Consider the following 16,632-nt stretch of genomic DNA (forward strand, 5'->3'; position numbering starts at 1 on the left):
TCGCCCGGCTAGTTTTTTTTGTATTTCTTAATAGAGACGGGGTTTCACCGTGTTAGCCAGGATGGTCTCGATCTCCTGACCTCGTGATCCGCCCGTCTCGGCCTCCCAAAGTGCTGGGATTACAGGCTTGAGCCACTGCGCCCGGCCGGGTAAATAACTTTTTTAAAACCTTTTTTGAAATTTAGAGAGAGGATCCCACTATGTTGCCCAATGTGGTCTTGAAACCTAAACAGTCTATTACCCTAAAGCGCTGGGATTGCAGAAAGAGCTTAAGGCACAGTTTTACGTGGTAATGATGGGCCATTTGTAGTTTTTTTCATCCAGGCTGGAATGTAGTGGTTCCGTCGAGCTAGGTGTAGCCTCCACTCCCCGGACTCCGGCATTCCTCTTTCCTCAGCTCCAGTAGCTGGGTGTCCGCGTGAATACCCCTTCTGGGCTAATTTTTTTGTGTTCAGGCGGCACCTTACTAGGTTCCCCAGGTTGCTGTAGAAATTCGTGGGCTTGTAAAGAGCTGGAATTACAGACGTGAGCTGTTGCACCTGGCCAGTGGGACAATCGTCCACAGGACTGAGTATCTGATCTCCGGAGCTGTAAGGTCACCTTTTCTGAAATCGCCTACATTTCTGTTCTGTAGCTCTCGCGCGTGGGCTGAGCACGGCATGGCGACGTGATTTCCCACCAGGCACTGACATAGTTTCAAGTTTCTTAGTTCGAATTCCCAGTAATGGGAATATAGATTTCTGTGTGTTGAAATGGGAATATGGATTTCTTTTTTGTGTTTTTTAGATGGAGTCTTGCTCTGTCACCAGGCTGGAGTGCTGTGCCACAATCTCAGTTCACTGCAGCCTTGGCCTCCCAGTTCAAGTGATTCTCCTGCCTCAGCTTCCAGAGTGGCTGGGACTACAGGCGCCCTCTACCATGCCCTGCTAATTTTTTGTGTTTTAGTAGAGATGGGGTTTCACTATGAGATTCACCAGGAGATTCTTGATCTCCTGACCTTGTGATTCACCCGCCTTGGCCCCCCAAAGTGCTGAGATTACAAGCATAAGCCACTGCACCTGGCCAAGGGAATATGGATTTATTTTTCTTTTCTTTTGCTTTTTTTTTGAGACAGTGTCTCGCTCTGTCGCCCAGGCTGGAGTGCAATGGCGTGATCTCTGCTCACTGCAACCTCCGCCTCCCGGGTTCAAGCGATTCTTCTGCCTCAGCCTCAACCACCAGGCCTAGCTAATTTTTATATTTATAATAGAGACGGGGCTTCACCGTATTGGCTAGGATGGTCTTGATCTCTTGACCTCGTGATCCGCCTGCCTCGGGCTCCCAAAGTGCTGGAATTACCGGCATGAGCCACCGCGCCCAGCCAGGAATATGGATTTCTATAGAATAAAATAGGGAGGTTATTTCTTCCCCCCCCTTTTTTTTTTCCCGAGATGGGGTCTCACTATGTTGTCCAGGCTGGTCTCAACTCCTGGGCTTGAGATACTCCTGCCTCAGCCTCCCAAAATGCTGGGATTACAGGCAGAAAATCTGTTTCACTAGTAGGTTGGTTGTGTGTGTGTGTGTATATATGTGTGTGTGTGTATATATATATGTGTATATATATATTCATGCCTTTTATTAACTCATACACAATTTTATTCTGGTTTGTTGAAACAGTAAGTCAGATAACATTGCCACAATGTTGAAATGGTTTGCCATGAACACTCCCAACGCCTTCATCTGAAGGCAAGTCATTTTGCCATTGTCATTCACCTGGTAGTATTTCAGGACGGCCAGCCTGACTCTCTTGTTGTTTTTGGGAGTGGTGAAAAACTTCTGCCTTTTCTTAGCACCACCACAAAGTCTCAAGAGGAGACTGTTTCTGAATGTTGTCGTCAGTCTTTGCTGATGAGTAAGAATTCCTTCCTTATCCTGGATCTTGTCCTTTACAACCTCAAGGGCGATGGTCTTCCCTGTAAGGGTTTTCATGAAAATCTGCATTTTGGTGGTGGCGCCACCACTGCAGACAGAGGATAGAAACGGAAGAGCACCCTGCCAGCCCATGTGTTTTTTTTGTTGTTGTTTTTTTTTTTTGAGATGGAGTCTGGCTGTGTTGCCCAGGCTGGAGTGCAGTGGCACGATCTCAGCTCACTGCAACCTCTGCATCTCGGGTTCAAATGATTCTCCTGCTTCAGCCTCCTGAGTAACTGGGACTACAGGCGCCCACCACCACGCCCAGCTATTTTTTTTGAGACAAGGTCTTGCTCTGTCACCTAGTCTGGAGTGCAGTGACATGATCTCGGCTCACGGCAACCTCCACTTCCTGGGTTCAAGCAATTCTCCTACCTCAGTCTCCCAAGTAACTGGGATTACAGGCATGCGCCATCACGCCCAGCTAATTCTATATTTTTAGTAGAGATGAGGTTTCTCCATGTTGGTCAGGCTGGTCTTGAACTCCCAACCTCAGGTGATCTGCCCTCCTTGGCCTCCCAAAGTGCTGGGATTACAGGCATGAGCCACCGCACCTGGCATTTTTTTTTTTTTTTTTTTTTTTTTTTTCTGAGACAGTCTCGCTCTGCCACCCAGGCTGGAGTTCAGTGGCGTGATCTCGGTTCACTGCAACCTCTGCCTCCCAGGTGCAAGCGATTCTCCTGCCTCAGCCTCCCCAACAGCTGGGACTACAGGTGCATACCACCACACCCAGCTCATTTTTTGTATTTTTATTAGAGATGGGTTTTCACCGTGTTAGCCAGGATGGCATTGATCTCTTGACCTTGTGATCCGCTCACCTTGGCCTCCCAAAGTGCTGGAATTACAGACATGAGCCACTGCGCCCGGCCTAATTTCAGTATCTTTAGTAGGTTTCACCATGTTGGCCAGGCTGGTCTCGAACTCCTGACCTCAGCTGATCTGCCTGCCTCAGCCTCCGAAAGTGTTTGGATTACAGGCGTGAGCCACCGCACCTGGTGGGCTCTGTATTTTTGTTGAAAGCACAGTGTGTAATAGGTTACGGCTAGCCTACATGTGGCCTTGTAGGTGTCAGATTTTGGCAGGGCCCAGTGAATTCCAGGCAGGGGGCCATCCTGACATGCCTGCCACGTTAAGATTTCCGGAATTATCCCCTCCAGCAAGGGAGGGTCAGGGCTGTTGGCATAACAAGCATTCTGAGGGTTAGCTTGCATACGAGTCTCTTCCCAAATGCTGAGTGCCCCATGTATCCTGTGACATTTGAGAATAGGCTTTCCTCAACTTGGCACAATATGCCTTTGGACTAAGTGCTTTGTCCTGTGCGTTCCTTACTGGATGTTGGCATGCATTTCTATTGTCGTCCACTAGATGGCAGTGGCACCCACCCCAGAGCTCAAATATTACTATGTCCTGATGCAGCCAGGGCTTGGCAGGGCTGGTGGCCCTCTGAGGGCCCCTACTGGCCATTTTTCCCGGGCACCTTCTGTTGCCCAGGCTGGGGCGCAGTGGTGCAGTTAGAGCTCACTGCAGCCTCGACCTCCTGGGCTCAAGCAATCCTCCCACCTCAGTCCCCGGAGTAGCTGGGACTACAGGCATGTGCTGCTACTCCTGGGTAAATTAATTGTACTAATTAATAGTAGTTGGCTAATTAGTAATAGTGGAGTCTTGCTATGTTGCTTAGGCTGGTCTCGAACTCCTGGACTTAAGCAGCCATCTTGCCTCTGCCTTCGAAAGTATAGGGGTTACAGGCATGAACCACCGCACCTGGCCCCCTGCTGGGCTTTTACCCCTCCTGTTGGGGCCATCAAACCTCTCATAGTTGGTCATCCCTTAAAGCTCCGTCAAAATTTTCTCTTTTTTTGAGATGGAGTCCCACTGTCACCCAGGCTGGAGTGCAGTGGCACGATCTCGGTTCACTGTAGCCTCCACCTCCCGGGTTCAAGCGATTCTCCTGCCTCAGCCTCCCGAGTAGCTGGGACTACAGGCGCCCGCCACCACACCTGGCTAATTTCTTTTACTTTTAGTAGAGATGGGGTTTCACCATCTTGGCCAGGCTGATCTTGAACTCCTGACCTCATGATCCCCCCGCCTCGGCCTCCCAAAGTGCTGGGTGCTGGGATTACAGACATGAGCCACTACGTCCGGCCAGCTCCGTCAAACATTAATTTGATCCCAAGCAGAGGGACTTTTGACTTTTTTTGTTTTTGTTTTTGAGACGGAGTCTCGCTCTGTCACCCAGGCTGGAGTGTAGTGGCACGATCTCAGCTCACTGCAAGCTCTGCCTCCCGGGTCCATGCCATTCTCCTGCCTCAGCCTCCCTAGTAGTTGGGACTACAGGCGTGCGCCACCACGCCTGGCTAATTTTTTGTATTTTTTAGGAGAGATGGGGTTTCACCGTATTAGCCAGGATGGTCTCGATCTCCTGACCTCGTGATCCGCCCACCTTGGCCTCCCAAAGTGCTGGGATTACAGGCTTGAGCCACCGCGCCCGGCCAGCTCCGTCAAACATTAATTTGATCTCAGGCAGAGGGACTTTTGATCTTAATCTGCATGAGTCTGTCTCTAGGAAGGAGCCTGATCATTATGCTGTGGGGGGTGACGAACCCCTCCCGTCTTCGTCTGTCCAGATCTCAGGGGGAGAGCCAGCAGACGGGACCATTCAGCAGCCAATGTCCAAATAAGGTTTTGTGACTCGAAGCGCTGCCAACCTACTGTGGGTCATTTTATTCAGGTCCATCCCAAATAACCTGTGGACACAAGAGTTGATATTATTCCAGCCCCACAACTGTGGCATTCAGTTAATAAGCCTTAAGTATCTATTGTGCAGTGTCGTGGTAAGACCATTCCATGATCCTCCAGAAATTCCACCCAACGCTGCTGGAAAGTAGGCTTATCGCGTGCTACACACAAGTCCCCAAGCTGTGTCAACTTGCATAATTTTTTTTTTTTAAGATTTTTTTTTTTTTTTTTGGAGACAGAGTCTCTCTCTGTTGCCCAGGCTGGAGTGCCTTGGCACCATTTCGGCTCCCTGCAAGTTTCGCCTCCTTATTTCACGCCATTCTCCTGCCTCAGCCTCCCCAGTAGCTGGGACTACAGGCTCCCACCACCATTCCCGGCTAATTTTTTGTATTTTTAGTAGAGACGGGGTTTCACCGTGTTAGCCAGGATGGTCTTGATCTCCTGACCTTGTGATCTGCCCGCCTCGGCCTCCCAAAGTGCTGGGATTACAGGCGTGAGCCACTGCACCCATCCATAATTTTTTTTTTTTTTTTTCGAGACTGAGTCTTGCTGTGTCACCCAGGCTGGAGTGGGGTGGTGCGATCTCGGCTCACTGCAACCTCTACCTCCCATGTTCAAGGGATCCTCCCACCTCAGCCTCCCTAGTAGCTGGGACTACAGGTGCGTGCTACCATGCCCAGCTAATTTTTGTATTTTTAGCAGAGACAGGGATTCACCACGTTGGCCAGGCTGGTCTGGAACTCCTGACCTCAAGTGATCTGCTTATCTTGGCCTCCCAAAGTGCTGGATTACAGGTGTGAGCCACCACACCTGGCCAACTCATAATTTATCATAGCCTTATGAAGATGCAACTATGGTCTCCATTTTTGTCTCCATTTCTTTTTTCTTTCTCAAAGATGGAGTCTTGCTCTGTTGCCCAGGCTGGAGTGCAGTGGCATGATCTTGGCTCACTGCAACCTCCACCTCCCAGCTTCAAGCGATTATCCTGCCTCAGCCTCCCAAGTAGCTGGGATTACAGGCACGTGCCACCATGCCCGGGTAATTTTTGTATACAGCCACCCTCTCCCAGCCGTAAGTTTTTGTATTTATAGTAAAGATGTGGTTTCACTATGTTGGCCAGGCTGGTCTTGAACTCCTGGCGTCAAGTGATTTGCCTGCCTTGGCCTTTTTTTTCTTGTTTTCTTTCTTTCTTTTTTTTTTTTTTTGAGACAGAGTCTCACTCTGTCGTCAGGCCAGAGTGCAGTAGCACGATCTCGGCTCACTGCAACCTCTGCCTCCCGGGTTCAAGCGATTCTCCTGCCTCAGCCTCCTGAGTAGCTGGGATTACAGGCACACACCACCATGCCCAGCTACTTTTTGTATTTTTAGTAGACGGGGTTTCACCATGTTGGCCAGGATGGTCTTGATCGATTGACCTCATGATCCTCCCGCCTCAGCCTCTCAAAGTGCTGGGATTACAGGCATGAACCACCACGCACGGCCAACCTATATTTTCTTGAGACAAGTTCTTGCCTGGTCACCCAGGCTGGAGTGCAGTGGCGTAATCATGGCTCGCTGCAGCCTCGAACTCCTGGGCTCAAACAGTCCTCCCACCTCAGCCCCCTGAGTAACTGGGACTAGAGGTGTGTGCCTCCACACCTGGTGTTTGTGTGTGTGTGTGTGTGTGTGTGTGTGTGTGTATGTGTGTAGAGATGGGATTTTGCCATGTTGCCCAGGCTGGTCTCAAATTCCTGAGCTCAGGCAATTTTCCCACATCAGCCTGTCAAAGTACTGGGATTACAGGCGCCATCCCCTTTACCCAGCCTAAACTTTGATTGCATCACTGCACTCCGGCCTGGGTGACAGCAGGATCCCATCTAAAAAAAAAAAAAAAAAGCAATTGGAATTTGAACCCAGGCAGAGTAATTCTAGATTCTCACTGGAATTACAGTGACCTCCAGTGCAATCGGCAAGCCACGATGGTCCCCTTCGACAGACAAGGAAATCATCCAAGGTCACACAGCCGGTAGACGACATAGGTCATATTTGGCCTCATCTGTTGTGCCCCCTAATTGCACATACCAGTGCAGAAAGTATTTGTCCATCCAGCTTATCTACCCTCATGCACCCAGCCCAATGTCCAGCCTCCTCCAGAAAGAACTGGTCATCATCCCTCACCAGAGAACTCGGAGCTTGCAGCCAGGATGGTTCAGCCGCTTGCAAAGCAGTCGGACACCTGTGTCCCCTAGGGCGTTGTTCGTCAGATAAAGCTCGGTCAAGGTCTGGTTGATCCCCAGGGTGAAGTAAAGATTCTTACAAGCCTTGGCCGTGAGGCCACAGCTATCCAGCCTGGTGAAGATAAGGAGTCGGTTAAGGTAAACATCAGGTGCTACTTATGTTATTTGGAGTCGCCCAGGCTGGAGTACAGTGGTGAGATTTCAGCTCACTGCAACCTCCGCCTCCCAGGTTCAAGTGATTCTCCTGCCTCAGCCTCCCGAGTACCTGGGATTACAGGCGTGCACCACCACGCCTAGCTAATTTTTGTATCCTTTTATTTTGTTTTGTTTGAGACAGAGGCTCACTCCGTTGCCCAGGCTGGAATGCAGTGGCGCGATCTCAGCTCACTGCAACTTCCGCCTCCTGGATTCAAGCTATTCCACCCACCTTGGCTTCCCAAAGTGCTGGGATTATAGGCATGAGCCACCACGCCCAGCCTCGGTAACATTTTAAAAAATTATCTGGGCTAGATGGTGTACTCCTGTAATCCCAGCTACTCGGGAGGCTGAGGCAGGAGAATTGCTTGAACCTGGGAGGTGGAGATTGCAGTGAGCCGAGATCGTGCCAGTACACTCCAGGGTGACAGAGTGAGACCCTGTTTTTATTTTTGTTTTTTTTTTTAAAAAAAACAAACCCCAAATAAACTAGATGATGCCTCATCCCATTCTTTTTTTTTTTTTTTTTTTTTTTTTGAGACGGAGTCTCGCTCTGTCGCCCAGCCTGGAGTGCAGTGGCCGGATCTCAGCTCACTGCAAGCTCCGCCTCCCGGGTTCACGCCATTCTCCTGCCTCAGCCTCCCGAGTAGCTGGGACTACAGGCGCCCGTCATAGCGCCCGGCTAGTTTTTTGTATTTTTTAGTAGAGACGGGGTTTCACCGGGTTAGCCGGCATGGTCTCGATCTCCTGACCTTGTGATCCACCCGTCTCGGCCTCCCAAAGTGCTGTGATTACAGGCTTGAGCCACCGCACCCAGCGCCTCATCCCATTCTTAATCCTTCAGATTAGGGCTACAGCTGGCCTGGCAGAAAGGTGAGGGCGAAAGTCACAACATTTGATTGGAATTTACAGAGTACCAGATTGAATTATTATTTTTTATTTATTTTTTGGAGACAGAGTCTTGCTCTGTCGCCCAGGCTGGAGTGCAGTGGCGCAATCTCCGCTCACTGCAAGCTCTGCCTCCCGGGTTCACGCCATTCTCCTGCCTCAGCCTCCCAAGTAGCTGGGACTACAGGTGCCCGCCACCACGCCCGGCTAATTTTTTTGTATTTTTTAGTAGAGACGGGCTTTCACCATGTTAGCCAGGATGTTCTCGATCTCCTGACATTGTGATCGGCCCGCCTCGGCCTCCCAAAGTGCTGGGATTACAGGCGTGAGCCACCGCGCCCGGCTGATTATTTTTTTTCTCAAGACAGAGTCTTGCTCTGTTGCCCAGGCTGGAGTACGATGGTGTGATCTCGGCTCACCGCAACCTCCACCTCCTGGGTTCAAGCGATTCTCCTGCCTCAGCCTCCTGAGTAGCTGGGATTACAGGTGCCCACCACCACACCAGGCTAATCTCTGTATTTTTAATAAAGATGGCCATGTTGGCCAGGTGGTCTCGAACTCCTGACGTCATGATCCACCCACCTCAGACTCCCAGAGTGCTGGGATTACAGGCATGAGCCACCGCGCCTGGCCTGAACTATTATTTTTGAGACAGAGTATTGCTCTCTCTCCCAGGCTGGAGTGCAGTGGTGCGATCTTGGCTTACTGTAATCTCGCCTCCTGGGTTCAAGTCATTGTCCTGCCTCAGCCTCCTGAGTAGCTGGGATTACAGGCATGTGGCACCACGCCCAGTGAATTTTTGTATTTTTGTAGAGATGGTGTTTCACCGTGTTGGCCAGGCTGCTGTTGAACTCCTCCTGACCTCAGTTGATCCACCCGCCTGGGCCTCCCAAAGTGCTGGGATTACAGGCATTAAACTACCGTGCCCAGTCTCTTTTTTTTTAATTTTTGAATTTAAACTTTTTTTTTTTTTTTTTTTTTGAGACAGAGTTTCACTCTTGTTGCCCAGGCTGGAGTGCGATGGCACGATCTCTGCTCACTGAAACCTCTACCTCCCAGGTACAAGCGATTCTCCTGTCTCAGCCTCCCAAGTAGCTTGGATTACAGGCGTGCGCCACCAGGCCTGGCTATTTTTTTTTTTGTATTTAGTAGAGACAGGGTTTCACCATGTTAGGCTGGTCTCGAACTCCTGACCTCAGGTGATCCACCCACCCCGGCTTCCCAAAGTGCTGGGATTACAGGCGTGCGCCACCGCTCCCAGCCTTAAATTTTTACAGTTTTAAGTCTGGCAGCATCCCCACATCAGAATAAGTTCAGAGAAACTTCCTGTCTTTTCATTCCACCTCTCTTCTTGCTACCTGAATCTTTCGTAGTGAAGCAGGATAGTTCATAAATAGAAAAATGAAGGATGAGAAAGCGCTTCCACCGTCCAAATGTGACCACCGCCACCCCGTCCCTCCCCAGTGCTCACCACAGTTTCTGGAGTCTGCAGGTGGGATGTTGCAGCCCCTCAGCCAGCAACCACAGGCCCCAGTCTCCCAGGTCGTTGAAACTCAAGTCCAGCTCCCGAAGGTGGTGGTTGACCTGGAGCACCGCAGAAAGACCCTCACAGGCGGCAGAGCCCAGCCGGCAGATGCCCAACCTGCAAAGACAGGATGCTAGGGCAGAGGAGAGGCGTTCCTCCTGCAAACATCTGCTGGGAGGACCCAGTGTCAAGCCCTGTGCTGTTTGCAGACAGAGGGACAGACTGTCTCTACCCTTGAGAGACAAAAAAGAAGACAGAAGTAGGAAGACGAGAGGAAGAGAGGAATAAAAGGACAGAAGGAAGCAACTAAGAATCAGGCCAAGCCGGGCGCGGTGGCTCACGCCTGTAATCCCAGCACTTTGGGAGGCCGAGGCGGGCGGATCACGAGGTCAGGAGATTGAGATCACAGTGAAACCCTGTCTCTACTAAAAATACAAAAAATTAGCCGGGCGCGGTTGTGGGCGCCTGTAGTCCCAGCTACTCGGGAGGTTGAGCCAGGAGAATGGCGTGAACCCGGGAGGTGGAGCTTGCAGTGAGCCGAGATCGCGCCACTGCACTCCAGCCTGGGCAACAGAACTAGACTCTGTCTTAAAAAAAAAAAAAAAAAGAATCAGGCCAGGTGCCCTGGCTCATGCCTGTCATCCCAGCATCTTGGGAGGCTGAGGCTGGAGGATTCTTTGAGGTCAGGAGTTTGTGACCAGTCTGGACAACCAACAACTTGTTTGTACAAAAAAAGTTTTTTTTCTTTTTGCGATGGAGTTTCCCTCTTGTTGCCCAGGCTGGAGTGTAATGGTGCAATCTCGGCTCACTGCAACCTCCACCTCCCTAGCTCAAGCGATTCTCCTGTCTCAGTCTCCCAGGTAGATGGGATTACAGGCATGTGGCAACATGCCCGGCTAATTTTTGTATTTTTGGTAGAAGCGGGGTTTCACCATGTTGGTCAGGCTGGTTTCAAACTCCTGACCTCAGGTGATCCACCCGCCGCAGCCTCCCATCTACAATTTTTTTTTTTTTGAGACAGAGTCTCGCAATATCGCCCAGGCTGGAGTGCAGTGGCACGATCTCGGCTCACTGCAACCTCCGCCTCCTGTGTTCTAGTGATTCTCCTGCCTCAGCCTTCTGAGTAGCTGCGACTACAGGCGCATACCACCATGCCCAGCTAATTTTTGTATTTTTAGTAGAGATGGGGTTTCACCATGTTGGCCAGGATGGTCTCAATCGCTTGACCTCGTGATCCGCCCTCCTCAGCCTCCCAAAGTGCTGGGATTACAGGCATGAGCCACCGTGCCCAGCCGCATGTGTGATTTTTTTTTTGTTTTTTGCTGGTGCCTTGATAAAAAAAAAATACACAAAATGTGTATTTTTGAGCATCTCTACCCACGTCTTGTACTAGTCACTAGGAGATACAGTGGGCATAGCTCCTACGCTTGTGGATGCCACCACACACACATATACACGAATGACAATTTTTTTTCTTTGAGATGGAGTCTCACTCTTGTCATCCAGGCTGGAGTGCGGTGGCACAAACTCAGCTCACTGCAACCTCCGGCTTCCAGGTTCAAGCAATTCTTCTGCCTCAGCCTCCTGGGTACCTGGACATCAGGCATCTGCCACCATGCCCGGCTAATTTTTATATGTTTAGTAGAGACGGGGTTTCACCATGTTGGCCAGGCTAGTCTTGAACTCCTGACCTCAGGTCATCCTCCCACCTTGGCCTCCCAAAGTGCTGGGATTACAGGCATCAGCCACGTGTGTGATTTTTTGTTGTTGTTTTTTGCTGGTGCCTTGATAAAAAAATACACAAAATGTGTATTTTTTAGCACCTCTACCCACGTCTTGTACTAGTCACTGGGAGATACAGTGGGCATAGCTCCTACACTTGTGGAATGCCACCACACACACATACACGAATTACAAATTTTTTTTTTTTTTTGAGATGGAGTCTCTCTCTGCCACCCAGGCTGGAGTGCAGTGGCACAATCTCAGCTCACTGCAACCTCTGGCTCCCGGATTCAAGCAATTCTTCTGCCTAAGCCTGCTGGGTACCTGGACGTCAGGCGTCCGCCACCACGTCTGGCTAATTTTTATATTTATAGTAGAGACGGGGTTTCACCATGTTGGCCAGGCTAGTCTTGAACTCCTGACCTCAGGCCATCCTCCCACCTTGGCCTCCCAATGTGCTGAGATTACAGGCAGGAGCCACCTCACCCAGCCTTCAAATTTCAATAAATAATGCTGAGGGGAAGTATGAGGTCATGTAGGATCATCAATCTAGGAAGCCAGATCTTAGCTAGGGATTAGAAAAGGTGTCCAGTTGGGTGTAATGGGTCACACCCGTAATCCCAGCACTTTGGGAGGCCAAGGCCAGAGGATCTCTTAAGGCCAGGAGTTTGACACCAGCCTAGGCAACAAATAGAGACCTTGTCCCTACAAAAAATAAGTAAAAATTGGCCGGGCACGGTAGCTCACACCTGTAATCCCAGTACTTTGGGAGGCCGAGATGGGCAGATCACGAGGTCAGGAGATCCAGACCATCCTGGCTAACACGGTGAAACCCCATCTACTAAAAATACAAAAATTAGCCGGATGTGGTGGCGAGCACCTGTAGTCCCAGTTACTCGAGAGGCTGAGGCAGGAGAATGGCGTGAACCCGGGAGTTGGAGCTTGCAGTGAGCCGAGATGGCGCCACTGCACTCCAGCCCAGGCGACAGAGCAAGACTCCGTCTCAAAAAAAAAAAAAAAAGGAAACATTGGCCAGGTGTGGTGGCGTGTGCCTGCAGTCCCAGCTACTCAGGAGCCTGAGATGGGAGGATGGCTTCAGCCCAGGAGGTCGAGGGTACAGTGAAATATGATCACACCTCTGCACTCCAGTACTGGTGACAGAGCAAGACCCTGTCTCAAAGAAATACAAAGTAAAGAGTGTTCAGAAGAAAAATTGAACTTCTCTGGGCAAAGAGGGGACAGAGAGCAGAAGGCATGCCAGGGAACAAGAATTGCTTGTGCAAAGGGCCGTGTGTCAGAAAAATCCCTTTTTTTTTTTTTTTTTTTTTTGAGGTGGAATTTTGCTCTTGTTGCCCAGGCTGGAGTGCAATGACGCGATCTCAGCTCACCACAACCTCCACCTCCTGGGTTCAAGTGATTCTCCTGCCTCAGCCTCCTGAGTAGCTGGGATTATAGGCATGCACCACAATGCCTGGCTAATTTTCTCTTTTTAGTAGAGACAGGCTCTTTCACCATGTTGGTCAGGCTGGTCTCGAACTCCTGACCTCAGGTGATCCTCCCGCCTTGGCCTTCCAAAGTGCTGGAATTAACAGGTGTCAGCCACTGTGCCTGGCCAGAAAAATCCTTTTAAAAAAACTAAGGTAGGCTGGGTGCAGTGGCTCATGCCTGTAATCCCAGCACTTTGGGAGGCCAAGGCGGGCAGATCATGAGGTCAGGAGATCGAGACCATCCTGGCTAACACGATGAAACCACATCTTTACTAAAAATACAAAAAACTAGCTGGGCATGGGGGCGGGCACCTGTAATCTCAGGTACTTGGGAGGCCGAGGCAGGAGAATTGCTTGAACCTGGAAGGTGGAGGTTGCAATGAGCCGAGATCGCGCCATTGCACTCCAGCCTGGGTGACAAAGTGGAACTCTGTCTCAAAAAAAAAAAAAAAAGGCTGATGTAGTAGCTAGAGTTTAGGAGCAGAGGCAACCTGGCTTCCGTGATCCCAGGTGAGAGGGCTGCGTTCATGGTTTGGGACTCCTAGCGTGGTGAGCAAAACAGGACTCACCGGAGGGTCTGGAGCTTGCACGTGGGATGCCTGAGGCTCTCACACAGCAGCAGCACCCCGGGGTCCCCCAGCTCATTCAGGCTCAGGTCCAGCTCTCTCAGGCTGTGGTTCACACTGAGAGTTGAGGCCAGCTCTTCACAGGCGGCAGCAGTGAGGTGGCAGATCTTCAGCCTGCACAAAGTCCAATTCAACAAGCATTATGGAGGCTTGCTTGCTCTTTTTTTTTTGAGACAGAGTCTCACTCTGTTGCCCAGGCTGGAGTGCAGTGGTGCAATGTCAGCTCACTGCAACCTCCACCTCCCGTGTTCAAGCGATTCTCCTGCCTCAGCCTCCCAAATAGCTGGGACTACAGGAGTGTGGCATCACGCCTGGCTAGGTTTTGGACTTTTAGTAGAGACAGGGTTTCTCGCCATGTTGGCCAGGGTGGTCTCGAACTCCTGATCTTGGGTGACACGCCTGCCTCAGCCTCTCAAAGGACTGGGATTACAGCCTCTCGAAGCACTGTGTCCAAGCCCCCGGTCTTAGCAGTAATGCATTTTCAGACAACCCAATTTAAAAATGGGCAAAAGGGCCGGGCGTGGTGGCTCACACATATAATCCCAGCACTTTGAGAGGCTGAGGCGGGTGGATCACCTGAGGTCAGGAGTTCAAGACCAGCCTGAGCAACATGGAAAAACCCCATCTCTACTAAAAATACAAAATTAGACTGGGCACAGTGGCTCATGCCTGTAATCCCAGCACTTTGGGAGGCCGAGGCAGGTGGATCACCTGAGGTTGGGAGATCGAGACCATTCTGGCTAACACGGTGAAACCCAGTCTCTACTAAAAATACAAAAAATTAGCTGGGCGTGGTGGCACATGCCTGTCATCCCAGCTACTCGGGAGGCTGAGGCAGGAGAATCACTCGAACCTGGTAGGCAGAGGTTGCCGTGAGCTAAGATCGTGCCATTGCACTCCAGCCTGGGCAACAAAAGTGAAACTCCATCTCAAAAATAAATAAATAAAAATAAATGAGCAAAAGGCTTGAATACACATTTCTTCAAGGAGGGTGTTCAAATGGCCAACAAGCACCTGAAAAGATGCTCAATCTCAGTAATCACTGGGGAAATACAAATCAAAACCGCGAGATAGCATCTCATACCCATTAGGATGCCTACTATTAAAAATAAATAGACTCCAGTCAGGCGTGGTGGCTCACACCTGTAATCCCAGCACTTTGGGAGGCGGGCAGATCATGAGGTCAGGAGATTGAGACCATCCTGGCTAACACGGTGAAACCCCGTCTCTACTAAAAATACAAAAAAAAGAAATTAGCCAGGCATGGTGGTGGGTGCCTGTAGTCCCAGCTACTCTGGAGGCTGAGGCAGGAGAATGACGTGAACCCAGGAGGCAGAGGTTGCAGCAAGCTGAGATCACGCCACAGCACTCCAGCCTGGGCGACACAGCAAGACTCCGTCTCAAAAAAAAAAAAAAAAAAAGCAACTAAAAATAAATAGAAACCTGTAATCCTAGCACTTTGGGCGGCCGAGGCGGGCGGATCACCTGAGGTCAGGAGTTTGAGACAGCCTGGCCAACATGGTGAAACCCTATCTCTACTAAAAATGCAAAAAAACTAGCTGGGCGTGGTGGTGGGTGCCTGTAATCCCAGCTACTTGGGAGGCTGAGGCAGGAGAATTGCTTGAACCTGGGAGGTGAAGGTTGCAGTGAGCTGAGATTGCGCCATTGCACTCCAGCCTAGCCTGGGTGACAGAGCGACTTTTTCTTTTTTTTTTTTTTTTTTTTTTTTTTTTTTTTTTTGAGACAGAGTCTGGCTCTGCCGCCCAGGCTGGAGTGCAGTGGCCGGATCTCAGCTCACTGCAAGCTCCGCCTCCCGGGTTCACGCCATTCTGCCTGAGCCTCCTGAGTAGTTGGGACTACAGGCGCCCGCCACCGCGCCCGGCTAGTTTTTTGTATTTTTTAGCAGAGACGGGGTTTCACCGTGTTAGCCAGGATGGTCTCGATCTCCTGACCTTGTGATCCGCCCGTCTCGGCCTCCCAAAGTGCTGGGATTACAGGCTTGAGCCACCACGCCCGGCCTAGAGCGACTTTTTCTTAAAGAGAAAAAAAAAAAAAAAGAAAAGGGAGAAAATAGGCCGGCCACAGTGGGTCATGACTATAATCCCAGCACTTTGGGAGGTCGAGGTGGGCGAATCACCTGAGGTCAGAAGTTCAAGAGCAGTCTGACCAACATGGTGAAGCCCTGTCTCTACTGAAAATACAACAATTGGCTGGCGTGGTGACAGGCATCTGTAATCCTAGCTACTCGGGAGGCTGAGGCACAAGAATCGTTGAACCTGGGAGGTGGAGATTGCAGTGAGCTGAGATGGAGTGCCACTGTACTCCAGCCTGGGCCACGGGGCGAGACTCTGTCTCAAAAAAAAAAAAAAAAAGGGTAATAAATAATAAGTGCTAGCTGGGTGCCATGGCAGTGGCTCACACTTGTAATCCCAGCACTTTGGGAGGCTGAGGCGGGAGGACTGGTTGATCCCAGGAGTTCCAGACCAGCCTGGTCAACATGGCCAACATGGTGAAACCCTGTCTCTATTTAAAAAATAAAAGGAAACAAAAAGAAAAATTAGATTGGCGTGGTAGCATGCACCTGTAGTCCCAGCTACTTGGGAGGCTGAGGCAGGAGGATTGCTTGAGCCCCAGAGGTCGAGGCTTCAGAAAGTTGATATCACACCACTGCACTCAAGCTTTTGTGAGTCAATGAGACCCTGTCTCAAAAAAAAAAAAAAAAAAGTTCAAGATGGTTCCTGCAAATCAGACTGGGACAGAACAAGAAAAAAAACTGGGGAAGATGGTACATTTTATGTTGCATGTATTTGACCACAATTACATTTACTTTTTATTTTATTATATATTTTTTGAGACAGGGTCTCACCCTGTCACCCAGGCTGGGTTACAGTGGCTTGATCACAGCTCACTGCAGCCTTGGCCTCCAAGGCTCCTGAATACCTGGGACTCCAGGCACATACCACCCACCCCAGCTAATTATGTTTATTTTTTTGTAGAGATGAAGTCTCACTGGTTCCCAGGCTGCTCCTGAGCTCCTGTGCTCAAGTCATTCCAGAGGGTTGTGATTACAGGCGTGAGCCACTGCGCCCGGCCCTTCTGAATAGTTTTGATCCACAGTTGATGAAATTCACGAATGCAGAACCCATGGACACAGAGGGCTGACTGTGCCTCATTGGCATGAAGTACTTTCGTGGTATCGGGCAACCATCACTGCCATCCATCTCTGGAACTTTTTCTTTCTTTTTTTTTTGAGACGGAGTTTCTTTTTTTTTTTTTTTCCGAGACAG

The 16,632-nt window shown here is 50.2% G+C and overlaps 1 protein-coding gene across 5 annotated transcripts in view; it reads right to left on the reverse strand.

The window, feature by feature from the left end:
* Positions 1 to 4,154: 4,154 nt before the first annotated feature.
* NLRP12 (NLR family pyrin domain containing 12) overlaps positions 4,155 to 16,632 on the reverse strand; it is a 32,418-nt gene continuing 19,940 nt past the window's right edge. For all 5 annotated transcript variants that reach the window (XM_050771889.1, XM_050771890.1, XM_050771892.1 and 2 more), the window contains 4 exons: positions 13,289 to 13,459; positions 9,457 to 9,627; positions 6,844 to 7,014; positions 4,155 to 4,694 (listed from right to left, as the gene is read on the reverse strand). In XM_050771889.1, the coding sequence (XP_050627846.1) occupies positions 4,607 to 4,694; positions 6,844 to 7,014; positions 9,457 to 9,627; positions 13,289 to 13,459 (601 nt within the window). In that variant the 3' untranslated portion in view covers positions 4,155 to 4,606. The remainder of the gene's footprint in view (positions 4,695 to 6,843; positions 7,015 to 9,456; positions 9,628 to 13,288; positions 13,460 to 16,632) is intronic.

This window comes from Macaca thibetana, chromosome 19 (assembly GCF_024542745.1).
Source record: "Macaca thibetana thibetana isolate TM-01 chromosome 19, ASM2454274v1, whole genome shotgun sequence".
In the NCBI taxonomy this organism is placed as follows: domain Eukaryota; kingdom Metazoa; phylum Chordata; class Mammalia; order Primates; family Cercopithecidae; genus Macaca; species Macaca thibetana.